At 54.3% G+C, this 26,177-nt stretch overlaps 2 protein-coding genes across 10 annotated transcripts in view; both read right to left on the reverse strand.

Annotated features, from left to right (window-relative positions):
- Positions 1–2,086: 2,086 nt before the first annotated feature.
- Positions 2,087–13,689, reverse strand: CCDC97 (coiled-coil domain containing 97). Of its 2 annotated transcripts, none has more exons than XM_037820552.1 (5): positions 11,141–13,689; positions 7,761–8,216; positions 6,182–6,460; positions 5,680–5,837; positions 2,087–4,083 (listed from the first exon to the last, which is right to left on the reverse strand). In XM_037820552.1, the coding sequence occupies exons 1-5, from the start codon at positions 11,196–11,198 to the stop codon at positions 4,030–4,032; spliced, it is 1,005 nt and encodes a 334-aa protein (XP_037676480.1). In that variant the 5' UTR covers positions 11,199–13,689; the 3' UTR covers positions 2,087–4,029. The 2 variants fall into 2 exon arrangements, with proteins under 2 accessions (XP_037676480.1, XP_037676479.1); XM_037820551.1 differs by having other exon boundaries at positions 5,680–5,809; positions 11,141–11,761.
- Positions 13,690–14,172: 483 nt separating this feature from the next.
- The window catches only part of HNRNPUL1 (heterogeneous nuclear ribonucleoprotein U like 1), a 32,898-nt gene continuing 20,893 nt past the window's right edge, over positions 14,173–26,177 (reverse strand). For 6 of the 8 annotated variants that reach the window (XM_037820548.1, XM_037820546.1, XM_037820541.1 and 3 more), the window contains exons 10-16: positions 25,969–26,097; positions 19,227–19,395; positions 18,353–18,637; positions 16,847–17,136; positions 15,384–15,575; positions 15,006–15,071; positions 14,173–14,834 (exon numbers count right to left, since the gene is read on the reverse strand). In XM_037820548.1, coding sequence (XP_037676476.1) covers positions 14,718–14,834; positions 15,006–15,071; positions 15,384–15,575; positions 16,847–17,136; positions 18,353–18,637; positions 19,227–19,395; positions 25,969–26,097 — 1,248 coding nt within the window. In that variant the 3' untranslated portion in view covers positions 14,173–14,717. The remainder of the gene's footprint in view (positions 14,835–15,005; positions 15,072–15,383; positions 15,576–16,846; positions 17,137–18,352; positions 18,638–19,226; positions 19,396–25,968; positions 26,098–26,177) is intronic. The other 2 variants (XM_037820543.1, XM_037820544.1) reach the window with 2 other exon arrangements.

The raw sequence follows: 26,177 nt of genomic DNA on the forward strand, positions 1-26,177 counted from the left end.
GGAGCCTGGGTTCCGGCTGGAGCCCCGGCTTCCCGTCCGGCCCCCACAGGGCAGGAAGCGGGGCCGGGGAGGCCAGCTCGGGCCTTCCTGCCCCCTCCCCAGTTGGGCCTGGGACCAGGATCGCGTGTGCGTGTGCGTGTGTGTGAGAGTGTGAGAGAGACACCCCCCCAGGTCTCCGAGCATACAGTGATAGTCTTGTCTCTAATGTGAGTGCTGTACGTGTGGGAGTCTGCAGGCTTTGTGGTGTCCGTTTTGTGTTTCTGTCACGGGAGTTTCTAACGCATGGGTCCGAGTGCCTGTGCGCTGTTTGTGTGGTCGGGTGTTTTGTGTGTGTGTGTGTGTGTCTGGTGCCACACGTGTTCCACTCCATGGTTGGCGAGTGCTGCCCTTCTGCCCTGTGTATGTGCGATCCGTGTTTGTGCTGCACAAGCCATTGTGCGCTGTGGCTTCCGTGCCACACTGTTTGCCTCAGCTGAGGTGGGTTTGTGTCTGCATTTTTTTCTCACAGTCACTGTTCTCTTCTGGGTGTAAATTTATGCATTCTTAGTGTAAGTTTGACTTGAAATGTGGGTGTTTTCTGTGTATGTTGATGGGTCTGTGAGAAGGATAGGTTTCCAGGAGGTGGTGTGTGTATTTTGTTTGTTACACATGAGCTGGGTTTCAGTGTGACGGTTCCCTGTCTGCAGTGTGTTGTTTCTGGGTTATGTTTTGTGACCAGCTGGTATTTTGAGGATGTTTGTGTGTCTCATGGATTGTGTCTGTGGTGTGTCTCCAACATGTTGGCTGTCCTCCTCACGATGTCTGTGTACCTGGGAGGGCTGTGCTTCTAGGCTGTGGGGCCTGCCTGTGTCCGAGTGTGCCCATCTCAGGAGTTGCTAGAGCAGCCTCTGGGGGTCTGCATTCTGTGAGCCCACAGGGGTGCTGGGGGCTTGAGTGAGGGGCTGTGTGGGTCCCTGTTGTCACCCGTGAGGGCATTCTAGTTCTCACCAGGGGTGGCTGTGTGTCTGCGAGCAGCTGCGGGGGCAGGTCTGCATTTGGTGCTGGTGTTCAGGGAGAGCGGTGGGTGTCCCCGGTGCACCCGGTGGCCTCTGTGCCGAGCGGACGCTGTGTCTGCGGCGCATCCCCTCACTGGCTGGTGCCACGCTGGCTCTGGGCTGGCTGTGGCGGCGGGCAGGGCAGGGCAGGGGCTGTGGTGGGCACTGGCCCTGCGCCCGGCCCTCAGTATAAATATCCCGGGCTGCCGGCCGGCGGCTGTGTTTACTCGGCCGCAGCCCGTGGGTCCCGGGGGCGGGGGTGACCAGGCCACAGCACAGACTTTCCCTGGGCCCGGCGGGCCACAGCCTCGCTGCCCCCTCCCGCGCCCTTTCTGGGTGAGGTGAGGGCCCCCCCATTCTGGGCTCCTAGGGGCCACCAGTGAAGCTTTGGCCTGAATGTCCCAGCTGGACCTCCCGGGGTTTGGGAAAGACAGAGGAGGGAGCAGAGAGCGAGTGATGGAGGCTGGTGGTGAGGGAGAGCAGGGAGAGGAGGAAGGAAAAATGAAGGCCAAGAAGAGAGCAGGAGCAAAAGGGGGGGGGGGTTCCAACAAAGAGACGGGGAAACAGGGTTGCAGAGGCTGTGACACGCTCAGGGGCCAGGATGGAGAGAATGAGAGAATGACAAGGTTAGAGAGGAGCGGGAGGGGGCAGCAGAGACCGAGATGCGGGGGGCAGCGCGGGGCTCGGTTGTAGCCTTGGCAGGAGGCACAGGGGTGGCAGGCGTGGCGGGTGTGCTGACGGCGCCAGGGCAGGGAGACACACGCCCAGGAAGGGTCTCCAGCTGGGCTCCCCGGCCCTGACTCAACTCCTCCACCCACCCCGACCCCAGACCTGGGGGTGGAGGGGGAGCGGCATCTCCGGGGGGCCCGGGGCCACCACCTTGGGACTTCTGTTGCGTGAGGCTGTGTCGCGCCCTTTCCCGCCGCCTCCCCTCTTCCGGTCTCCCCACCTAATCCCCGTCCCTGTGCCGGCTCCACCTCTGTCTCAGGCTACAGACGCTCACGTCTGCATCTGACTAACCCGAATTCTGACTCAATTGCTGTCTCTTCTCATCATTTTGTTTTCTTTTTACTATGACATATTTGTGTGCGGCAGAATATATCACAAACAAATTTAATGATCAAGTGATAGACTGACCAAAAACGGACATATCACCAAGGGCTGACCCCTCTAACAGGCAAAAGCTCTGACAAGTGGACGGCACTTGGGTCCCGGTGGCCGTGTCACCTCGGATCTGCTGCCATTTCCCCCGGGCGATGGGACGGCAACCCCACAGCAACTGCTGCTCAGGGTGCCCGGCGAGGATGCCCCTCAGCATCCTCAACATCCAGCTCTTCTGGAATCTTCCATCTGAGGACGTCCATCTGTATGTCCATCCCACTTCTGTCCAGCTCTGGGTGGCCCCCAGACCTGACAGGCTGCCTACAGGGGGCTCTCTCGGGCCTGCATGGTTCCGGACGGGGGGCCCATCGCAGCTTTGCCTCTACGGCCACACAGCCCAGAGCAGGAAATGTGTCCCTCCAGGGCCCCCCCTGGCCCCGTGAAAGGGTGGTGGGTGCTTCCTCCCAGGGCCTGGCGTAAGAGGCAACTACTCAGTAACGGGCTGGGATTATTCAAGTCTCCCCACTCGGCATCGTCTGCTCCTTCCTGCTGGGTCTGGCTCTGACTCTGCCTGACCAGAGGCTCACCCCTGACCCCTGACCCCAGCATGAGGGTCCAGGGCCAGAGCTGTGGTCCTCGGAAGCCTTAGGCGGTGGTTTGGAAGGTCCTCCAGGCTTGCCCAGGGTGGGAAGCCACCATTCGGCTCACAGGAGGGGTCCCCGGCCCTCATCTCTCTGACCTTGGGACACCCAGCAGCTGGTCTGTTCTCCGAGCGTCTACTGGGGGAGCATGAGCCGGGAGTGGGGGCATGGGAAGGTGGGATGCCTGGGTTCTCACAGGCCGGCAGCTGAGTCACCAGGCGGCCATCTGGCTCCCATTAGCCCAGGCGGTGGGGGGCTCCGTGGGGCAGGCCCTGTGGCCTGCTGGGGGGGACGCTGGAACAGGCCATGTGTGGGGGATGACTCAGGACCCATGATAACAGCCTATGTGTATTTGGGGAGTATAAACAGGAGGGGGAGGAGGAAGAAGTGAAGGAAGGGAAAACTGGCTGGGCAGAGGGGGGCCAGTGGGCTGAGAGGGGAGAGCCCCTCCACCCAAGCTGGCACTGCCCACCCTCCCAAGCCTGGGTCCCAAGGGAGAGGCAGAGGCTGGCAGCCCCCCGGTCTCCTGTCCACGGTTAGCCGCATCACTCAGCAGTCGGGGCGGGCGGTACAGGCAGGGCCGTGGCGGGGAGAGGGCCCAGAGCTGGCCACGGTGGGGTGGGAGGCTGGGACTGGAGAGAGAAAGGCTGAGGCAGAGGGGACACAGGGACTGACAGCAGTGAGGAGGTGCTGGGAGCAGGACAGGGACACAAGGGGGAGAGCAGAGAGCTGCTAGGGCCGGCATGAGCCCCCCGCCCTTCCTCGGGTACCGGATTCCACCTGGCTGGCTCTGCCACAAAGGGCCCCACTGGCCTGGGCCAAGGGGAGGATGTTCACACCGGGTCCTGCTGTGGGGACAGAGCCCAAGGCACAGAGAAAGTGGGGAGAAAGCGGGAGATGGAGAGAGGGAGAGAACGGGGAGCAAGAGCCAGAAAGGTAGGGAGAGAAGACCAAAAGAGAGAAATCAACAAAGAGAAACGTGCAGAGGGACAGCAACAAAAAGACAGAGGCAGGGGACGGGGAGGGAGGGGAAAGGAACCGGTAAGGAGTCGGAGATGAGGCCCGCAGCCAGAGGGGCTGGTGGCAGTGGGGGTGGGGGCTGCCCTGGTGTCCCCTTAGAGAGCATCACTGAGCTGGGTTGTGGTCAGTGGCCTTGTGGAGGCGGGGGCAGGGCATGGGGGGGGGCTCAGTCCCTGTCCAGGTCCGGGCTGGGCGCGTCCTCAGGCTCCTCCTCATCGAAGTAGCGCTCCTCCTCATCCCGCGCCACGATGTCCAGGTTGTCGAAGTCGGGGTTGTCGTCCACTGCGCTGCAGGGGGAGGGGGCCATCAGGGCCTGGGTCTTCCCAGGGCCCTGGCCAGCCCACGTCAGGTCGAGGGTGTGGGGACTCTATGCTGACCCTCGGAGGGGGCTGTTCAGCCTCTTGGGGCTTAAAATAAACAAGGCAACATTTTACAAATCGGAGATTTTACGTAAACATCTGGATTTCTGGTTCCTCTTTAAAAGCTGGGAGCCCTTCCCCTGCAGGTTCTCACTGGGGGTGGTTCTGGCCCCCAGGGGCAGGTGGCGGTGTCTGGAGTCAGCCTGCCTGTAGCCACTAGTATGTGGGCAGAGGACGCGCACAGGATGCACCAAAGGGTGAAGAGTGCCCAGGTGGGGACACCCTGTCCTGGGGCACAAAGAACCCTTCTGAAAAAGCCAGGGGGCCCCCACTCTGCTCAAAGCCTCCTCTCTGAGGAGACCTGGCCCTCACCCTCACCCCTGCCCCAGCCCCAACGTAGGCCACATTCTGGTCCTGACTCCTGGCTGGGCTGGCCCCACCAGGAGCACTTCCCGCAGGAATTTACACGGCTGGCCCCTCGCTTCATGCAGGTCTCTGCCCCTACGTCCCCTCCTCAGAGAGGCCTTCCCTGACCACCTCACCACTCTCCCCTCTTCCCGGTTTTACTACTAGATGCCACATAACTGCCTTCCTCAGGAGACAGGGACCCTTTTAGGGCAGGGAACCCTTTTGTGGGTTTTGCTCCCTGGACACGATAGATGCTGAACTGCTGTTGGCTGAATGTACAAAGGACGATGTGTCAGCCTCTGCTGCCCTCCGAGTGGACAGACAGCAGGGCCACCGCTCCCTGCTGCTCACCCCAGGCCAGCACCCACTTGCCGAGGGTCCCTGTGTCCCAGGCCCTCTGCCAACCCCCTAGAGTCCATGTGGGACCACGGCTCTGTGAGGCTCAGCCCAGGCTGGAAGTGGATTGGTGAGATTTGATTCTGGAGCAGGGGGACCCCAGTTTGAGCCAGCAAAGCTCTGGTCACCGAGCGCTGGCTGTGAGCTGGGTGCTGGGCAGTGGGGGTCACAACCGTCATTTAACTGATGAGTCCCCAAGAGTCCGAGTAGAGAAGTGGTTTGTTGGCCATCACGCAGCTCCTAAGTTGTTGGGGCTGGATTTGAAGCCAGGGCCTCTGCTGCCAGGACCCCTGCTGCCAGGACCCCGGGTGAGGCTGCCTCCGTTTACAAAGCTGTCTACCTTTGGCTCTGATGCTCTCCTCTCGCATCGGCAAAATTCTCTTCCAAAGCAGGTGACCCAGGTGTCTCACCCCCTGGGGTTATTTTGGAGAAATATGACCAGGTACTAACACTGCTGGGTGCTACTTCCTGCAGCCTGAGGGTCAGGGTCCTAGGGAGGAATTGAGGGTGCCAGAGGAACACTGTGGGGTGGGGTGGTGGCACCTAACCAGGCATGGTGGAAATATTCCAATATTTCACCAGTATTGAGCTGGGGGTCACCCAGCCTCCTGTGGAGCCAGGTGGTTTCAAACCCCAGGGCCCATGTCCTGGGACTGTTCCGGGGCCGTCTGCGGATGTGTGGGCGCCTCGGGACAGGGACAGGGAGGAGCCTGGGAGCACCTGTAGTCGAAGTCCCCGTCCTTGCCATCCAGGAAGCGCTGGTGCATCCGGCTGGTGAACTCCTCCCGCAGGATCAGCCTCTCCTCTGAGTCGGGGACCCAGGCCTCCGAGTCTTGGCCGGGCCCTTTGTCTGCAGGAGGGAGGGGGGGACGCACCCACTGGGTGGGGCGTGAGGGGTGCACTCTGGCAGGCACTGGGCCCACATTCACACGGGGCTGCTTCTTGGGGGCACTGAGGACAGGGCAGTGACTGACGCAGCCCCAGCACCTGCCTTCCTGGGGCACATGTCGAACATATGACATGCGACGCTACAGAGAACGAGGGACTGCGTCACGGGTCAGGGCAGTGAGGAGGGCAGAGGGAAGGCGTTCCTGGCAGAGGGGATGACACCCGCAAAGGCCTGGAGGTGGGGGGGTCACAAGGAGTTCCATTTGAGGGTGGGGGACAGACAGGCCTGGGGTGGGGTGTCTCAACACCGGGCCTCCCCACTACTGGCCCTCACCTTCCTCGTCACCGTCGTCCTCCTCTTCCTCTTCCTCCAAGCAGGCCTCCTCCTCCTCCTGCTGCTGGAGCAGCCGTTGCTGCAGCTCATGCTCCTGGTAGGACTGGAGCAGCAGGTCAGAGAGCGGGCAGGCAGGGGAGCTGGGGGAGCCGGGCTTGGGGGGCTGGTGGGTTGGGGTGCGGGTGCTGAGCTCCTCCTGGGTTAGGTACTGCCCGATGTACTGCTCATACAGCAGCGGTGCCCGGAACCGCATCTGCTCGTCGCTGAAGTACTCGCCCCCTGCAAGAGGGGAGATAGGGTGTCCTGGCTCGGGAGGGTTGGGGGTGGGGGTCGCGTCTGAGCAGACATGGCTCCACGGTCCTGGGCCTTGAGTCCAAGCACATGTGTGTGATCACACTCACAGGAAGACACGTGCACTCATGTGCAGGTGGGATTGCACGATCAGGTGTGTGGGAAAAGTCTGCACAGATCCTGAGGCTGTGTGGTCATGGGGGCACAGGTACACCCAGATCTCACCCCTCCGCAGGGTGGGGTCCCTTGGGGATGGGCGGGTTTCCCCTTCCCACAATCCGGGTCCTTCCCATCTCCCCTGGCTGCTTGGGCCTGCAGGAATGGCTCTATCCCTCAGGTAACAGTTAAACCCACCCCAGGCCCCACTGCCCATGGCTCCGAGCCCTGCTTTCTCAGCCCAGGAAAGAGGCTCTGAGGGTCCCTGGACCCTGGGGTCTCTGCCTGGAATCCTGGCCTCCTCAACACAACAGGTCTGTTCTGCTCTGCCCCTGGCCCTGCCCTCCATTCTGCCCTCTTCTCACCCCCACCTGTTTCTAGCTCATCCTCTGTCCTTCCTTCCTCCCTGACTCTGACCATCACCTCCTCCCTGTGGGTCTCAGTTCCTCCCCCTCTCCCCCTTCATCCCTGTCTCTCCGCCTGTCTCCACCCATCTCTCTCTCTCTCCCACTTCTCACTTTGTTACCCCACCTCATTCATTCGTTTATCCACCCCCCCTTCTTCCCCTGTCTCCCGCCTGTCCTGTGTCTCACTCTTTCTGTATCCATTTCTCACAGCTCCCTAGAGTCTGGACTTGCTCCCCACTTCATTTGCTCTCACCTTTTAATGTTGGTTCTGGGGTCTTTGGTTCATGAGATGCTTTTAATTAGGCCATGGACAAAACGGTGCTAGTGTTTCCCTCTACAGCATCCACGTGTGTCTTGCTCAAGGGGCTTCTGTGTCACCACATGCCCCCTGGTTTCCTTCCGCACCTCTGTGTACGCTCCTCACGGACCACCAGTTACCACAACGCTGTGTGCCGCACGGCCCTCTGTCCCCGACTGAGTGCCCACTGCCGGTGCTCCCCTTCCCCCTGCTTGCCTTCTCCCCTCCACCCCTCACTCCCATCTCTCTCGGTGTCCCGCCCAGGTGCACAGGGCTCATCCTGTGTCTCTCTGTCCCCAAACTCATCTCCCAGGACCTGGCTCAGTGTTTCCGCTCTGGTTTCCTCGTTCCTCATGACCTCTGCCTCGGTTTTCCCTTCCCCTGTCTCCGCCTCAGTCTCCCCTCCCTCCCCGTCTCTGCCCCACACCTTGGATGAGCTCACGCAGGGCAGCGTAGCGCCGGTTTCGCAGGCGGGTGCGCAGGGTGCGGGGCCGGGCGGTGCCCTGCCGGGCCACCTCGGCACAGTAGAAATCTGCGCGGTGGTCGCCCCGCAGGTGGCCGAAGCAGGCCAGGTGCTCCTCGCGGAGGCCCGTGCGGAAGCGCTCCAGGAACACCAGCGGCTTCTCGTGGTACAGCTGCTGCAGGATGGCCACCTTCTCCCCCTCCGTCAGGTCCGGCTCCCCCTGCTGCTGGCTGCACACGGGCAGGCGGCTGGCGGCCACGGCACGCAGCATGGTACTCACTGCCGCCGCCTCGGCCCCGGGGGGGCTGTCGGCCAGGGCCCCTGGTGCTGCCTCCGCGGCTCCCACCTGGTCCTGGGGTCGGGATGGGACTGGTGTCCAGCTCAGCTCCCCCCAGTACCCAGGACTGGGCTCTGTGCGGCCTGTGGGAAGAGGGGAGATTTGCTAGTTCAGGGGTGGGAGTGGGGGGAGGGAAAGGGACTGGGTGCTCGGTCACTCACTCATGTCACATTTATTGAGCACCTGTTACGTTCTGGGTCCTAGAGAAACCACAGTGAACAAGACAGGATGTGGGGTCAATTGCTCTGCCATCAACAAGTCGACATTTTAGTGAGGGGCACAGACAAGTAACAATGTAACTACTGAAAATATATCATGTGTTAGGTGGTTCCAAGAGAAATACTGAAAAATAAATGGCGGGGGGGCTACCATTTTAAATGGGACAGAAAGGTCTTGCCAAAATAGTGACATCTGAGTACAGACTAGAGATGGAAGGTGGGATAGGACTGACCAGGAGATTCCCAGGGGGAATTTTCCAGGCAGAGGGAACAGCAATGCAAAGTGAGGTGGACTTGACTTGGCCCACTACCACCTCATTCACATTTTTGCCTTCTCACTTGTTCAAGATTAAGAATACATTCATTCTTTCCTTCTCACTCTTTCACACGTTCACCCAAGCACTCGCCAGCAACCCTGACTCCTTGTGAGGCGCCAAGCTGAGCAACGCTGAGGACTAGTCTGGCTCCTGTCCTCAGGATGTGTCCAATCAGATGGGGGAGACAGGCAAGGTCAAAGACATGCAGGGAATGATAACAGGCAAATCAGTGCTGGCAAACCTTGGTGAGGGCTGCTTCCTGAAAGTGGGAACTGCCGCAAGTGGGAAATAAGTGAAAGCAGAAAGTGTAGACAAGTCCTTTTGGTAGACTGGCTGGGGTGGGGAGGAGAGAGATGATGGTTACAGGGAAAACATGGATTCCAGGGAGGATTTTAATCATTGAGGCAAGAAAAGACTGAGCTGGACCAAGGCAGGGGCTGTGGAGGAGGGTGTGGGAGAGTGGGGGCAGGGTTAGAAAGATGCTCAGGAGCCCAAGGGGACAAGCTGGGAGGCTGCAGGGCTGGGAGGGAAGGGACACATCCAGGATGAGGTTCAGAGCTCTGGTCTGGGAAACAGTCAGACTATCCCCAAGACAGGAACGTGGATGAGGGAGCAGATCTGGGGGAGATGCTGATGCAAGTTTGGGACATGAAGGTGTGATGGGCCAAGGGACATCCAAAGGGAGGCACCCAAGAGACAGCAGGTACAGGGGTCTATTGTTCAGAAGAGAAGTGTTGGTCTGGGTGTTGTCAGAGTCAAGACAGGAACTAAAACTGAGGGAAATGACAGGTCCCAGAGAGAGAGAGAGTGTGGGTGTGGTTATGTGTGTGTGTGTGTGTGTGTGTGTGTGTGTGTGTGTGTATGAGAAGATGGGGTAGGAAAGAACAGTGAAAGGATTGAATGAAGAAGCTATGGCAGGCTAAAAATGGCCTCCAGAGGACATCCACAGCCTAATCCTTGGAACCTGTGGATATTATATGGGAAATAGAGGATCTTTGCTGATGTGATTAAGCTAAGGGTCTGGAGATGGAGAGATGATCCTGCTTTAACCAGGCAGGCCTAATGCAATGTTAAGTGTCCTTATGAAAGAGAAGATGAGGGAGACTTGACACAACTCATAGAGAAGGCAGTGTGAACATGGAGGCAGAGACTGGAGTTGTGTGGCCACAAGCCAAGGACTCCTGAGGGAGCGTGCCCCTGCTGACACTTTGATTTTTGGCTCAGTGATACTGATTTCAGACTCCTGGTCTCCAGAACTGTGAGAGAATAACTTCCTGTTGTTTGCAGTCACCCACTGTGTGGTAGTTAGCTGCTGCAGTCACAGGAAACTAATACAGAGGCTGAGAAGGAGCAGCCCGAGAGACAGGAGGGAAATCACGAGTGCCATCGCAGGAAGCAAGGGTACACTTACGAGATGGGTGGAGGGGTCAACAGCACTGAATTCTCCAAGTAATCTAGTAAGAAAAGAACTGAATGGGGTAAAGGGGTTCAACTACATGGAAGAAGGTCATTGGAGACACTAACCAGAGCAGTTTCTGAGGGTAACAGGCAGATTCCAGTGGGTGGGAAGTGAGGAAATGGGGGAAAGAAGTGTAGGTGACTCTTTGGTGAAGACAGATGGTATCCGGAAGGCAGCATGGGGTCAAGGGAGAGAATTTTTATTACGTGAAAATTGTTTTCCACTGAAAATTTCAAAAGGTAGAGAGTACAATGACATTCCTGCCCCTTCCACATACCCATTATTCAGCTTCAACAATTACTAATTCATAGCCCATGGTGCTTCAGCCAACCTCCCGATCACACCTCGCCCCACACTGGATTACTCTGAAGCAACAGGATGGAATTTTAAGATGGGCATAACACGTGCATTTTAGACCGTGATAGGAAGGCATTGGGAGAAACAGAGATTGAATATGCAAGGCAGAGAGATGAGGACGGGGGTGGGGTGGGGGGAGCACAGAACTAGAGTAAGGACCTTGGGGAAGCAGATGGGATTGTGAGCTTTGCAAGAAGGGGATTTAAAATGAAATGGGGAGCCATTTGGTCTTGGATAAGCAGAATTTGCATGGGACCAGAGGAGGGTTAGCCTGCGGCAAGGGGAGGCTCAGTTTAACATAGGAAAGGAGGCAACATGGGAAGAAGGGCTGGCCTGGGACGGAGGGAAAGTTAGCCTGGGACGGGAGAGGCTGAAGTTAACCGGAGAGATTGGTAAGGAAATGGGTTAGCTGAAGACATGGAAAGGGCTGGCCTGGATGTGAGAAGAGGATAATTTTGGGAAGGAGGGGCTGGGAAGGGAAAGAGGTCAGCCTACGACCAGAGGGGGTTTAACCTGAACAAAGCGGTGAAGGGGGCAGCTAAGGCTCAGGGCAGGTGCTTCCCTATAAGGAGTCCTCCTTGGCGTTCCCGGGGAATAATTTCCCAGTGACACCGCAGCAGCGCCCTATCAACGCTTCCGCGCGGCCGGGGTCTCACCCTCGTCATGTTCCCTCGCCGCCGCCGCCGCCGCCGCCGCGGTCACCACAGCTTCCATCCTGATTTTCTCCGAATTGTCAACGGCCGCGGCAGGTTCCGCACGGCGACCTCCACCCCACGCCCCCAGCAGCTACTTCCGGCCGAGCACGCTCCCGCGGCCGGGTGCCCCACCGTGCTCCGCCACCAAGGTTCCGGACCAAAGGTGGACCTCCTATGCGCATGCGTGCCTCCTTCAGGTCCCGGAAGAAAAGGGGCGCAGGAGCAACAGAGGCCTCTCGGCTTTTTTCTGAACTGCTACAGAATTGGAGCATCAGGAAGGACTTGAACCACTGTTCGTCTTGTTCACTGCTGTGACTCTAGTGTCCAGCACAGGCGTGGGGCAGAGTAGCCTGGCATGCCTGATTTTGGTATGGTTTTAATGATACCCCTCCAGGACCCGAGCTGCCATGCTCTCACAATCTGTTCTGGTTTAGATCCCAGTTTTTTCCCTTTAGTCCTTCACCTCCTGTAGTCCTACTTATGTCATCACCCCCACGACTGACATGGGACAGGTGATGAAATCAGAGGTAGAACTTTCCACTTTGTTCAGGACCAAGGGTGACATGGACAGGATCTGCAGATGTGGAAGGAGGCAGCTATAGTTCTGATTTACCCTATGGGATGGGTAGGGACCCACATTCAGGAACCTGTTACCAATAGGGCAGACATACACAAGAACAGTGACTACCCTGAGTGGCCAAGGATGTGATGGATAGCCCAGAAGACAAAGAGAAGCCAAAGGAGGTGCCTGCCCCAACCTCTGATAGGGGTCTCTCTGGAAGGACGGGACATAGGAGCTGAAACATGAAGGATGAGTACAATTTAGGCTTAAAGAACTAGAAGATAGGGAAGGGTGAGTCTGGAGGTTGAGCTAGGCAGAGGATGGCAGGCTTGAATAGTTCTGGGAACTGCAAGTATGGTCAGGGAATAAGATAAGGTGTTCTAACCTGAAGGCCATGATCAGGCTGCAGAGAATTTGAGAACCTCATCAACCCTTATCCAAAATTCCATGTGCATTTCCCACGGTAGAGTTTCATGGCATGTATAGATTCCAAAAGGGGTATGTGACCCACTCCTCACCAGAATATAAGCAATGATTTGGAGTTCAAAGGGAGAGCAGCAAGAGGTCCTTTATCTGAGAGAAAGTGGGCAAGGGGGATGAGTGTGGATCAGGGTAAGGGACTGGAGATAAGGGAGCCCTAGGAGGAGGTTAATGCAGAAATCCAGACTGTGGCTGAGGAGCAGAAGCAGAGAATTTCTCATTGTGCTCCCACTGTCTCAGGATCTGGAGGTGTGGACAGAAGTGGAGATCCCAATTTGCCAGTTAGACGTGTTACCAGGACAGGCCAGCAGAGGGTAATGTTGCCCCACGCATGAAACCGCAGGGAGGCTACCCAAATGAGAGGACTTAAAGCACACCCCACTGGCTTTCAATAAGCCAGGGAAGAGGGCACCTAGGGTCTCTTAGCCCATGGCCACCGTGCTAACATCCAGATGCTACATCTGACCGCAAGGATAATTTGACTTCCCTCCTGTTTGTAGGCCACATCCCCTTCACAAAGCTCTGAGAACCTATGAGGAAGGGATTGGGGCTGTGCCCCAGCATGGCATCTTGCAGAGGGCCAGGAACACAGCAGGTACTCAGGAAATGCACTGATGATGAGGTGCTAAGGAGGGAGGATGGTGAGCCATAGGGATGCAATCAGAGAAACAAGTCTTACTCTGGCTTACTCCCCCTTTTTCAGTCTCAAGACCTCAACCCCAACCCCCAATCTCAGATTCCCACAGCTCTGACCACTCGGTGCCATCACCATCTTGCCTGTGGAATGAGAACTCAATGAGGGTAAAGGACTGCCTTGGTCATGCCATGTCCCCAGAACCTCCCTGAATGGGCAAGGGAGTGTCCGATATACATTGGCTGAATAAATGAAGCTCCCTGCAGTCACCATTAGCCGAGAGCAGGGAGGAACTGTCCTAAGTCCAGTGCATAGACCAGGCCTGAGGTGTATGGTTGGTCAGGACCCAGGTATGACGCTGAACAACCCAGTCCTGTCTACATCTCCATCCATCTGGCCCCTCTCCCTGGGCCTCGGGACCTGCTCTATGCCTTCTACTCAGACATCCCCCAAGGGACTTGGGGGTGTGACTCAAACTGTGAAGGATGGGGAACCAGAGAACCACTTTGAAAATGAACTAGCGGATTTAAAACCAGAGGCCCCAGGAGGCTAAAAGGGACATCTCTGGCACCAAAAATGGGGCCAGGAACAAGGCCTTCAGTGTTTGTTTAATGAATGAGTAAATAACTTCCCCGTGAAAAGGCTCCCACCCGAATTAAAGGCCAGTTGCAGTAACACTTGAGGGTTTCAACTCTGCTTCCTTCCTGCTAGGAGATGCCATCTCATTTATTGAAAGAAAACAAAACAAAACAGGGCAAACATATTTCTTAAGTGCAGTTTGTTAAAATTCTGTTAAAACATGGGCCAAGGGGAAGTAAAAATAATCAGAGGATCACGGTAGGAAAGTTTTGAGGTCTGGGACCTGGGAGACCTCTGGGAGGAGGCAGTGGGAGAAACTTGATTTTCTGAAGGGAAGGATCCCCATAACCGCCCCCACCTTCCCTCTCACCCACTAATCCCACCAGAAACTACCAGAACACCTGGAATAAAAGGTTTTAAGTTCAATAGTCACGCTCTCTCCAAATACAAAAAGCAGTTACAATTCAACTCAACACAGAAGCTTGTGTGCAAAGTTACGGGGAACTGAGACATTGTATAAAAAGTTAGGTTAAAGATGATTTTGTTTTTTGTGTTTTGTTTCAAGGGTGTGGCTCTTCCTTGGTCACCTGAACTCAGCAAAGAAATGGTTATCTTGATGAAATATTGACAGCTGACCCACAGTAAAAACTGACAAATTCTAAAAATTAAAAAAAAAAAAAGCATAATTACCAAAAAATATCTGTCACTGCTTCCTCCCTCCATATTTTGCTTTTTAAACTCGTGGTTTGTTTTTTTTTTTCTTTTTCTTTTTTTTAAGTTTTTGATTTTTGTGATTTTTTTTTTTTTTTTTAAATCCTGAAAAGTAGACAGTAAAACAGCTCCTGGAAGAATTTACAACAAACTGCAGGAGGGGCTGGGAAGCTGAGGGGCTGGAGCAGAGGTGGGATGAACGAATAAGGAAGGGGTCCCCTCCCCTCAGTCACTGTAGCCTCACCATGTGACCAAGGAAGAGGGAGGGATTCTTTAGTCAAAAAGAAAGAAGGGAAGAAGGGGAAGAGGGAGTGGGAGGTGGGGGGGGACAAACAAAATAAAAGGTCATTGTTGCCTGTTTGAATCCAGAGAGAAATGCCTGGCCCTGTGTGGGGAAAAGAAGCCCCTTGGCGGGGAGGCAGAGGGCTGGAGGGAGGCTGGGCAGGGAGGCAGCCCTGGGATGACCCCGTCCCCCAGCACCACGGGACCCAGTGGGGATAGAGGAGGGGGCCGAGGTGGGTGCTGGTGGAGGAAGCCGGCAGGGGCTCCCGGGGGCCTCTGGAACGCCTTGGCTACTGTGTGCTCGTGCCACCCTGTGTGCTCCCGGAGTAGCTCCCGTAGTCGTAGTTCCCGTAGTATGGAGGCCACTGGCCCTGGTTCTGATAGTACTGGTTCCACTGCTGGGCATACTGGGGAGAGAAACCCAGAGGGTTCAGACTCAAACCGAGGGAGTCCTTCATCCAGACCCACCCTCAGCTCCTCCCACCCCCACCCCCGCTTCAGGGTGCAGTGACAGCAGATGACACATGGGTCCCCTAAGTGACAGAGAAATCAAGGCCCTGAAAGAGGACGTGACTGACCTGGTGCCACACAGGTGGGTGGTAAGGGACTGAAGCCCAGGTCTCCTGGTTTGCCAACATAGTACCCTTTAAAGTGGAGCCAGATATATTAAAAATATTCAGTACCAAGAATGGCAGCCCAGACGCCAACCAATCTGAATGGACACTGGCCACGGTGCTGAAGCAGGAGCCTGGTGGCCTTGCCATGCCAGACATGACCCCTTTGCTTGCTTGGCTGTAGCCACCAGCTCAGAAGTGTTCACCAAATGGAATGGCTGTACCAGACGGGTGCCAACCAGCCCTGAGGCCAGCAAGCTACCCATCTTTTTAGAGAACATGCACCCCAGAGGAGCCCCCTGAAAATCTCTTCATCCCATCAGCCTCCAGTCTGGCACCTACCTGCTGATACTGGTTATAGCTGGGCTGAGGGTAGGTCTGTGCAGTGGGAGGTGGGGGTGGGGTATAAGGGGCCGGGTTGTAGCCGCCATAGCTCCCATAGTTGTAGGCAGGTGGTGGTGGAGGTGGAGGTGGTGGGGCTGTGTAGCCCTGGCTGTAAGCTCCCTGGTTGTAGGGTGGCTGGCTGTAACTCGGCTGGAAAGCAGGAAAAAAACAGGGTTCTGTAAAATAGCCAGTTTACAGTAGGGACAGAGGAAGGGCATTCCTTAGCAGTTGGCCCACAAAGGAAATAGCCTAGTGAAGGTTGTTTTAGGGCTGAGAAGGAGGTGGGCCAGCTCAGTCACTTGGCAGGCAGAGTAGGGATGGAGGGCAAGCCCTTGGGTCATGTTCTTGACTGTAATCCCAGCTCAGAGACCTTGGGGATGAGGCACATGGCGTCTCTTGAAATCCCAGTTTATTTTTGTGTAAAACGAGAATCACAACAGAACTACCCCACTTTGGACTGCCTTGCATATTCAGTAAATTCATGCATACAAAACTCTTAATTAGCACAGAGCCTGTCTGTGGGCACTCAACAAAGCTCTCCTGAGAAAAACAGTCTTGGCAGTTTACCAAGTGCTTCCCATGTCCAGGATGCACCATCAACTCGAATCCTATCAGTTCCATGCGGGAGATTCCATTATTAGCCCCATTTGACAGAGGAGGAATCTAAGGCTCAGGGAGGTGAAATATCACTGGGTCACTGGGTCAGGGTCACACGGCTGTGGAACGGCAGAGCCAGGAATTGATGCTCAGGCTGTCTAGTCCCAGAGCCTCTGCTTGCAGCCACTAGGCTATGGGGCACCCGAGCTCACAAGCCTCTGAAATGAGTTCTATTAACAACTCTAGTCCCCTAAATGGGGAAAATGAGGCCCAGAGGCAAAGCTGTTTGTCCAAGGCCACAAACTCAGGACCTAGGGTTGGAATTGGCACCTGTCCAACCCTTGGTCCAAGTTAAAACGGGACTGGGAACCATTCCTCTCCATAACCTGGCCTGAGAAGGTGTGCAGGAAACGGCTGTTTCATAAACAAAGACTGCCTGTATGTACCAGAGACCAGTAGCTGCCTTTCCAAGCACTGGAATAGAGCCCAAAACTGATCAGAAGACCTCTCAGGGCCAAGGGTGAGTTCTCTGCTGGACTCTATTACCCAGTCTGGGGGTCCCTGTGCGGGCACCTCCCTCTTCTTGGGCCTTGGTTTCCACATCCTGAAGTCAAAGGGGTCAGCCCCTCCACCTGGTTTGGAGGGGACCCAGGACTGCCTAGGAGCCACCCCAGTCAAGAGTACTGCCAGGGAGAAAGGCGGCCAGGGATGGAGGGGAAGCGTGGAGTGCTAGCACCTGTTAGTGATTTCCCCTAGCCCCACCTCCTTGGGCTAACGCACACGTGTGTGCACACACGCACGTAAACACACTCCCACTTTCTCACCTGTGGAGGGCTATAGCTGCTGACAGTGGGGGTGCTGGTATTGGCGCTCGAGCCAGGGATGTTGGTGCTCTTGTTATAGCTGCTGGCTCCTGGGGGATTCCGAGCAGGGCTGTAGCTGGGTGGCGGTGGTGGCTGCTGTGGTGGCGGTTGTGGTGGTGGTGGCTGTTGTGGTGGCGGCTGCTGTTGGGGGGTCCGGTTGTAGCTGCCTCGGTTGTGGGAGTTGTTGTTATCCCGGCTGTTGTTGCTCCAGCGGTTCTGGCTGTAGCCACCCCCCCCACTGCGGTTGAAACCTGCATAGGAGAGACCCAGATGATCAAAGGCCCCATCCTGCTCGACTTGCAACCCTCAGGAAACGGGGCTGCCGCGGTGACTGCTGTGTCCTCAGTATGGCCAGGTGCAGAGCAGATCAGTGAGTAAACAAATAAAGCGCCCCTCTCCAGGCTTCCCAGGACTCTGGGTGGGCACCCCCCGTCCTGGCCCATTGTCTGCTGACAGGTTTGTCTCCCCCACTGGACTGTGACTGGTGAAGCAGGGACCAGGGCTCACCTGATCTCTACTTTGTCCCCAGGATTTCAATGGCTGTGGACAAATTAGGAAGAGATGCTAAGGAAGAGGTAAGGCTAAAGCACTGGGGAAGGCCATTAATGAGTCGGATCCAGCCCTCTTCTGGCTTGGACAAATGGGCTAGCCTCTCCTAAGCATCTGTCTCTCTGGCCTGGAATCCTTCCCCCTTGCCCTGGCAACTCCTACTGGGCCTTTGGATCTGAGCTTAGCCATCAGCGCTCAGGAGGCCTTTCCTGAGCCTTACTGCCCCCTGCAAGGCCAGATTCAGTGTCACCTGAACTCACAGCTTCACTGGGCTTTCTCCTTATGCCCAGAATCCTTCTGGACTGTCACCACAGGGTGATGTGTCTGTCTGGGTCATGACTGGGTCCCAACTACCAGGACAAGACTGACACAGAGCCAGGCTCAGAACATGCTCGTTAAATCAGCGAATAAGCACTTTACTTCAGAGACTGCAGAACTTAGTGATTAAGAACTCGAGCTTTGGGTCACTTGAGCCCCAGAGCTGGATTTAGCTGGGCAATCTTGGGCAAAGAAACCTAAGCCCATTTTTCTATTGGTTCTAAAAACAAACAAAAAAAAACCTACTAGTCTTAACATTTACCTTAAGCCAGGTCCTGAGCTGGGAGCCAGGACTGGCAATGAACTAGATATGGCTCCTCTTCTCAAGGAACTGATGGTCAGATGGAGGAAGTTACACTAAAATGATGGCAATGTGACAAAGAGTGCTGTAACGTGCAAATGGGCAAAGGAGTGGCACCCACGGGAGTGGGATAGTGGGAGAGTTTTCCTGAAGTCCGCGAGACTGACTCATGTCAGTTCTCTACCACAGAGTTCAGCCCAAAGCAGATGCTCAGTAAACTTCATCTGCTGACTAAACAAGCAATCCCAAAGGCGAGTCGGGAGCAGGGAGCAGGGAGAGCTCCCTGAGGGATGCCTCACCTCCTCTGTAGTTGCCTCCTCCACCGCTGCCTCCTCCTCGGTTCTGAAAGCCTCCTCGGTTGCCCCCAGGGGGGCCTCGGTTGTCATAGCGCTGGAAACCACCGCCACCTCCACGGCCCCGAAAGCCACCACCACCTCTGTTGTCAAAGCGCTTTTCGGGGGGTGGCCCAGCCTTGCGACCTTCCTCGTTGTACTGCCTCACCAGCTTGTCCGCTTCCTCCCGCTGCAGTTCAATGAACAGAACCTCGTCCAGAAAGTCCCCAACGTCTGGCAATGTGAAGTTGGCTAGGAGGGAATCCCCAGAGGGAATAAGGAGAAGGCGTCAGAACTTTTGAAGGCCTGGCCCCTTCCATCCCTAGGAACCTGGCCTGCCACAAAGAAGAAGGTGGAGGGAATTAAAGTAGTGAGAAGAGGTATAATGTGGTCCCAACCCCTTGAACAAATGTCAGGGGCCAACAGAGGCTTTTTCTTCCCTTTTCTCAAGAGGTGGCCAAGTCTCCCTCTAGCCCACCACTGGGGAGTGGGTCAGACAGGTAGAATCACTATTTCTATTTCTTACTGAGTAGCAAACTGAGGCTTGTCCAGCCAGCCGACCCAGTGGGTTCCAGAGGCAAGATGACTGTACAGGTCTCTCAGCTTTTGCTCCATACTTTCCCTCATGCTGCCCCAGGCCCATCTAATCTGAAAACCCTGCTATGTGAGAGATACAGACAACATTTCCATTCACAACTTCAGTAAGCAGGGAAGGGACAAAGCAGAAGCAAAGAAAGAAAAAAGATCAAAGAAGGGACAATTAAGGAAAGAAAATCTTTGTAAGGATTCTTCTCTTAAATACTCTGTTGTGACGTCCATCTGGGAACCAATCGTATCCTACCTTTCATTTCTAATACCGCATGATCTGGGACATCCTTCCCTTCCTCGTCGGTTCGCTTTATTGTTCGGTCTTTTAGGTCCTCGTCAGTGGGACAAATTACAATAGCCTTTCGCTGGAAGCCTTCAAATGGTCTCATTTTTCGTCTCTGGGCAGACCCATAGACATTTGTCTGGAGAAGGTAACAGAAGAAGCAAGAGATGGTATATTACAAGCTGATTTTTCCTAAGGGGTGCTAGGTAGGCTGGGGACAGAAAAGATATTGGTTCTCCCTCTAGGCTGAGAAACTGCTCTTCACTTCTGAGATTCTTGAGGCTACCTTCAGAAACTGTAGTCATTTGGGAAACGAGGCTGCTGCCAGGCACAGGACAAGGGATTCTTAATGGCTAGTCCTTGCCTTTTAATCCTATTTGTTCTTGGTATTGTGCCAGCCACGCCCACCCCCATTCTAAAAGTATGACATGCTCATGGTAAAAAACCCAAAGAGTACAACCCCTTATCAACCTCTCATTAGTCTTATTTCCCAGAGATAACCTGTATTGATTTTCTTCTGTAAACCTCTGAAATATCTATGTGATTTTTAACAAAAATGAAATGGTTCTGTACACTCTTCTGCAGGCCTTTTTCACTGAATCTCTCTTTGACATCTTTCTGTGCCAGCGCTCTTTTTAATGGCTGCATAGTAACTACAGAATGACACACTGTAATTACTAGTCCCCCTTTTACAATTGTATAGACTATCTTCATCAATGTTGTGGTTCTTTTATTTCCTTAGTTCTTCCCTGAAACACCAGCCTCAGCCATAAGTTTGTTGCCAACCAGGGAACTTGGCAAGGCCTGTGCTTTTTTCCAAGTACAGTTTTGCTACTAATTTTCTCTTCCTCTATGTGAGAGGCAGGTGCTAGCACAGGTAAGTGGGAGCAGTAATAAGAGCTTCCACTGCTGAGGGCCTCCTACACGCTAGGCCCACTGGGCCCGGATCCCAGATCTATCAGACCCAGGGCTCCGTGACTTGGCCTCAGCACCTGCATCACCTGGACGCTACTGAGAAAGACAGCAGCCCACCCCTCACCCAAGCCTTGGGAATCAGTTCTCTGTAGGAAGGACCCAGGCACCCTCCCTATCTTGGAACCGAAGAGAACTGGGGTGCTGAGGAATACCTATATTTAAACAACTTTTCTGTGGCTCTGAAACCCAAGTTAGATGCCACGGGGGAAAGAACCATCTGTAAAAGGGCATGTACAGATGGACAGAAAAGGGGTGTATTCTGAAGAGGCAGCCCAGCAGGATGAAAGGATCAATTCCTGATGTGGCAACTAACTGACTCTGGGCCAGCCCTTATGGTTGCTTCATCTATAAAACGGCGATGAAAAACTTCCTTCTTGGGGCTGTCAAGGATTGGGCGCGAAGATGACCCCAAAACATCTGGCAAAGGTGAGGAACTACTTGAACAGGGATCGTGCAGGGGCGGGGGCCACCTTGGCTGGAGGCAGGCAACAGAGGGTGATGTCTTGGCAGACCCTGGCTCTGACCTTACTTGGCCACCTGACACCTGTGTCACCATGGGCAAGTCACTTCCCTTAAGAACCTCAGCTTGCTCCTCTGTAAAACCAATTTATTGCCTATTTATTGAGTCTCAAGCCCTGAAAGGGGAACAGTACAAACATCATCCGGTTGCTGTGAGGACTGAATGAGTTCATGTGAGCAAAAGGCCTTGGCTTAGCCCGGACCTGGCTCGCAGCCAACACTCAACGAACATGAGCCATAGTGATAGGACTGTCACTGGATGAGATGCTGCAAATATTTTTATTCTAATTCTGAATTCGGAATAAACGAGCCCAAGAATTTATGCTAATTCTGAAGCAACCAGACAAGGAAAAGGTGATGTTTAGTGGTCTCCCCAATATAACGGCAGTGAGATAGTATGGAAATAATACAGGCAATGGTGAGGGAGCTCTGGGTTGGAATCCTAGCTGTGCCCTTCACTCTTTGTGAAGCTGTGGACAAATCATCTAATTAGTCTTGAGACTCAAATTCCTTCACCTGAAAGAAGAGGAATCATATCACTCTCTTCCTGTGTAGCTCTGGTGAAAATTTATAGGTGAAAATCTCCGGGGTGTGGCAGGGAGGTGGCAGGGAAAGAAGGAATTCAACCCACAAAGTACAGATCTAAAATGTGGCCACTGTTGTCAGGAAATGCTTTCCAATGGAAAGTATCAAGGAAAATCAAGAATGAGGAAAAGATAAAGTCCAGGAGCTCCTCTTCTGAAACAAGGACAGGAAGCTGGGCTGTGGGTCAGCCAGAGGCCAGAGACCCCAGTGCAGGCCTGCTGGGAGAGCTGTGCTGTGAAGACAACTAATTCTCTAAACCAACCAGACCCTCTGGCACTGATGCAGATACCAGGCAAAGAGGGCCTTCTCTGTCCCCCAAGGAAAGTACCCTAACCTTGCAAAAGGGAAGGAAAAGGGTGTGTGTGGCGGGCACAAGCACGCAGTTACCAGGGCCTCAGGTCTTGGGCATAGCCTCTCCTTGGGCCACAAGTGGTTTAAAAAGGCACATGAGGTGACAGAGGAAAAGTTAAGTCCCCTCCTCCCACTGCTCTTCCTAGATTCCATTCCTAAAAGCAGAGGAAAATGGCAGCAGGCCATAGGAAGACAGAATCGGGCTTCCTCCTGTTCAATAATCAGGTTTTCTCCTGACATGAAAACCAGAGTGGGTGGGTAACAGACCATTCTGCTGACAACCCACTCCAGAGTGTTTGCCTGCCATAAGAAGTGACCCCAAAGACTCAGAGAAACAACACTGCTGAGGGAGCTAGTCCTTGCAGCTTCCTGGGACGCAAGGAATGAGGGTGGAGCACATCTGGATTCATAAATTGCTGGCCTTTATCCTGGGAATCAGGGATACTCAGAAACGGCTCCTCAGATGCTTTGGAAATGGGGTGCCAGAACCTTCTTGGTGATGGCTTTCTAAGTTGCACCCTCCCCTCCTACTTCCTTGGCTTAGGGAAGGAAAGAAGAGCATCTAAAACATGCCAGCAGAAATGCAAACACTTGGCTTTTCTGAAGGAAAGGGGAGTTTAGCTGCCAGCAGCTGTTGTCACAGCAAATACAGTGAGGTCAGAGCCCCAGGGCCAGCTTGGCACTGCTGTGGTCACTGGGGGCTGCTGGTGGCGGTTGCTAGGAGACTGGCACAACAGCCAGGTCAGCTTTTCCAGCTGTGAAGGCTCCCTCCACCAAGCTCCTGCTTCTCCCAGTCCCGCCCTGTTTGAAGAAGCTGACACAAAGAGTTGGTCTGGGGCTGCCAGCATTCCCTGTCTCTCCAACAACCCTCAGTCCCCAGCAACACAGGCCATGGGACAGGAGTTGGGTTCTCAGAGAGAAGCTGCACAGGTACTTCTGGTGTGTGACAGTCTGGGGAAGTGAGGGAGGAACACTGCAAGCACAAGAGATGACCTCTGCTACAGCCCACGTTCTTTAGGAGCCCCACTGTCTCCCACCCACTCACTTGTCCCTGCTCAACAGGGTCAGGCTGGCAGTGAGAGAAACTGGCTAAATCCCAGAGGAGCACACTTAAGGCTGGCGAGCAGAGAGTTTGCTCTGGCCTCAAAGTGAGGTAAACCCCAGTGGAACCACACATGTGGGAAGAGAATTGGAGTCTCAAGAAGGGAATGGGCTGAGGCTTTGGGCATGGTGGGGCCAGAGGAAAGAAACACCCTCTTCTCCAATACCTGCCAAGAAGGGGCAGTTTTTTGGGGGCCCCTGCTCTAGCCCTGGGTTTCTGTTGCAGGCAAAGGCGTGGCACCTGCTAAGAAGGATGAGAAGCAGGACTAGAACTGCATGTTCTGAAGGCTGAGAACAGGCTGGTGATGTTGTCATGTCCAGCTCTGCCTGAACAATGCCTGGCCTGGCTCAGGGCTGCTACAGGCCTCTTAAGGAAATCAGACCATCATTCTGCTCTGTAACCAGCCTTGAAACCACATGGCCAGGCAGTGTGTCACAGCAGAGGCTTTCCACTAGTAACCGAGAACTCCAGAGAGCTGCCTGAAGCCATGTGGCCTTCTATACTCCTTTCCTCTTTTCTCTCCAGCCCTTTACCAGTCAAGCAAATTAGCCACATCTCTCTTGAATGAAAATCTGACTACAACTCCCCATTGCCCTCAGAACAGTCTGAGGAAAAGACAAGGGGCAGGAGCTCCTCTTCTAAAGGAAGTTTCGGAAAGCTTCCCCAAACTTCCCTAACAGACCCAACCATCCTGGGATGTGGCTATCTGAGGAGTCAGCAGATCCATGTTCTACAAGTAAACTGGCTGTGTGACTTTGGACAGGATCCTTAGGGTCCTTCCCATTATGAAGTTTCGGTTTCCCCTCTGGTCCACCTCCTTTCTATCTTTTTCTCGTCTGAAGTTCCACAGCTGTATAATGCTCACATGATCAGAAGAGGCTGCTAGTGTCACCGAGCTTAGGCCAAAGCCCCAACACACCTGAGAGCCTGTGCCTGGTAAGACACATATTTGGGATAAGGGTCTGGGGATCCCAGCCAGCCAAAGGGAGAATTTTCTCCTAGCTCATACAGCCCTGTCTGGCTTCTGCAGGCACGTTTTCCTTCCTTCTCAAGGCCAATCCACATAAGAGGAGGCCCAGAAGTGCCCAATGTGGGGAGACCTAACTGCTCTAGAAAAACCACAGAAGGGAAAAGACTGCCCTCAGCTGAGACCTGAAGACTGCAGGGGCTTTGCCTGCAGTGCTGGTCTCTACTCTGGAAGTTTAATGCACTCAGGAGATACTTACGCATCAATTTATTCCTCACTGCCAAAGCTGATGGGGTAGAAAGTACCAGGATGTGGCCAGGGTCCTGCTCTGAACCTTCCTTTCTCTCTCCCTCCCTCTTTCTCTCTCTTTCACACACACACACACACACACACACACACACACACACACACACACACACACACACACACAGTCACTAATACCTGGAGTTTTCTGGACCCACCTTTGGGGTTTAGGCCCAAACAGGCCAAACCACTGGCTTTAAACTCCATTCCCAGGCATGAATAACCATCAGTTTCAGTCCCCAAGCCAGTCCTCCAGCCAGAAAACCCAGCTCCCCTCACTTTTGGGCTGGAGCTCTTCCCTTGACCCGCATGGCTCTCTACCATCAGGCCAGCAGCCCTGAAGACCACATGCACACCTGGTGCAGCCCTGGACCCTGTCCCTGGACAAGGCAATACCAGCTGAGAAGGCAGACACTGAGCCTTTACAGTGCCCAGCTGCTCCACCCCTGGCTGAAGTGCTGGGGCCCTACCTCAGAGAAATCCTACATGCTTAGGCCTCCAGGGCTGATCCTAGACGATTCCCACCCATGACTGGAATCCCTCTCCATTGGGCCTCCTGTTTGAAATAGGTTTCACAGCTCATTAACCAGAAAACCAAGATACAGACAGGCAGGGAATAGTCACTGGTGTATCCAAAAAGGTATCCTCAGGGTGTTAAAACACCACTGCTCTACCTTTCATGACAATGAGTCCAGCTAGACAAATCAGACTAAAATTCCAAAATGCCCTGATAAAGAGAATGGAGCAAAATGAGGCCAGGGGTTAAAAAAATATAAATAGGTTCTCAAAGGGAGGACAGCGACATACATTATTGATGGGAGTGAGCTGGGAGGTTAACCCTGGATGGCTTCCTGACTATCTTGTACTCAACAGCTTTGAGTAGGAGGAGGCTCACCCCTGTGTGAAGGCAACCTGGTCCCCTGGGGATGCCGAGGCCCTGCAATTACCTTTCTGACAAGTTAACCACTATTACCAGCTCTGCTCTCAGCAGAACCCCTCTGAACTCAGTATAATGATAATCCAGTATTCAGGGCTGCACGCAAGAAAGGCACGTCTGTAATGTTACATAAGGGCAGGGTGGTAATGCTACTCTCACACATTCTTAAGAAAGCACAAATGGCAAGGTTGAGGGGAAGAAAGACTTGTTCATAGATCCCAAAACCCTTTGCCACTTGAGAAAGCCCCTTTCAGGATAAATGTCAAGTATGATGTCACATAGGTGGTAAACATGTAGAACTCATTACTCTGAGACAGGGATCCTTAACCTTTTGTGGGTCAATCATCCCTTTGAGAATACTGAAAGCCACAGACTCTCTTCCTACCCCAACTCAAAACTGCCTAGTTAAAAAAAGGGATATATCTGCACCCACATACAAAATTCTATCTTCAGTTTCAGATTCTCAGATCTGCTGATGTTAACAACCCCTGACTTTAATGGAAATGCAGGCAAAAAATACATGACATAGATATGTACTCTCCAGTCCTATGTATACACCAAGGAAAGATGGGACATACATATTCCGGTACTATGTGTCAGGCCCTGCGTTACGTACAGGGCTGCCCTATGGTCCCTATTTTACAGACCAGGAAACAGGTTCAGAGGGTAAGGTCGGTTGCCCCTAGGCAGGCAGCTAGGAAGCAGAGGAGCTGGTGTTCAAGCTCAGGCCTGTTTGACTCTGAAATCCATGCCCTTCTCGTTTTACAAAATGGCTCTCACATGGTGGCGGAGAGGGAGTCTGAGGTAGGCTGGATCATGGGTGCCAGATCCCACCCACACACTGGGCTCAGTGTTGACAGCACTGCCAGCCAAGAGCATTACAGGAAAAAAAGAAAAGGATCAGAGAGGAATTCCCAGGCACCCAGTAAGACCTTGTCCCTCTCCTGAGGACCTGATGATCACTGCTAAGTACCTGATCTAGGATATAGTTGCGTTTCTTGCGGGCGGCGATCTGGATGAGGCGGTTGAGGCACTGAGTGGCCTGCTGGATCAAGACGTCCCAGCGGCCGGCGTAGTTCCGCTGCCGGCGTAGGCCCATCACCTGCGGGCAGGAGGGGGTGAGTGGTGGGAGGTCCTGGTGGCAGAGCAGCACTCGGGGTTGGAAGGTGGCTCAGGAGAGAC

Source organism: Choloepus didactylus, chromosome 27 (assembly GCF_015220235.1).
Source record: "Choloepus didactylus isolate mChoDid1 chromosome 27, mChoDid1.pri, whole genome shotgun sequence".
Lineage (NCBI taxonomy): Eukaryota > Metazoa > Chordata > Mammalia > Pilosa > Megalonychidae > Choloepus > Choloepus didactylus.

What these genes read in the sequence shown, in the direction of transcription:
- CCDC97 (XM_037820551.1), bottom strand. Translation starts at nt 11,198, where the DNA reads ATGGAAGCTGTGGTGACCGCGGCGGCGGCGGCGGCGGCGGCGAGGGAA. An exon ending in CCTGCGTGAGCTCATCCAAG is followed by an intron (nt 6,461 to 7,760) that starts GTGTGGGGCAGA and finishes CCCCTCTTGCAG; the next exon opens with GGGGCGAGTACTTCAGCGAC. An exon ending in GACGGGGACTTCGACTACAG is followed by an intron (nt 4,084 to 5,679) that starts GTGCTCCCAGGC and finishes CTCCCCCTGCAG; the next exon opens with CGCAGTGGACGACAACCCCG.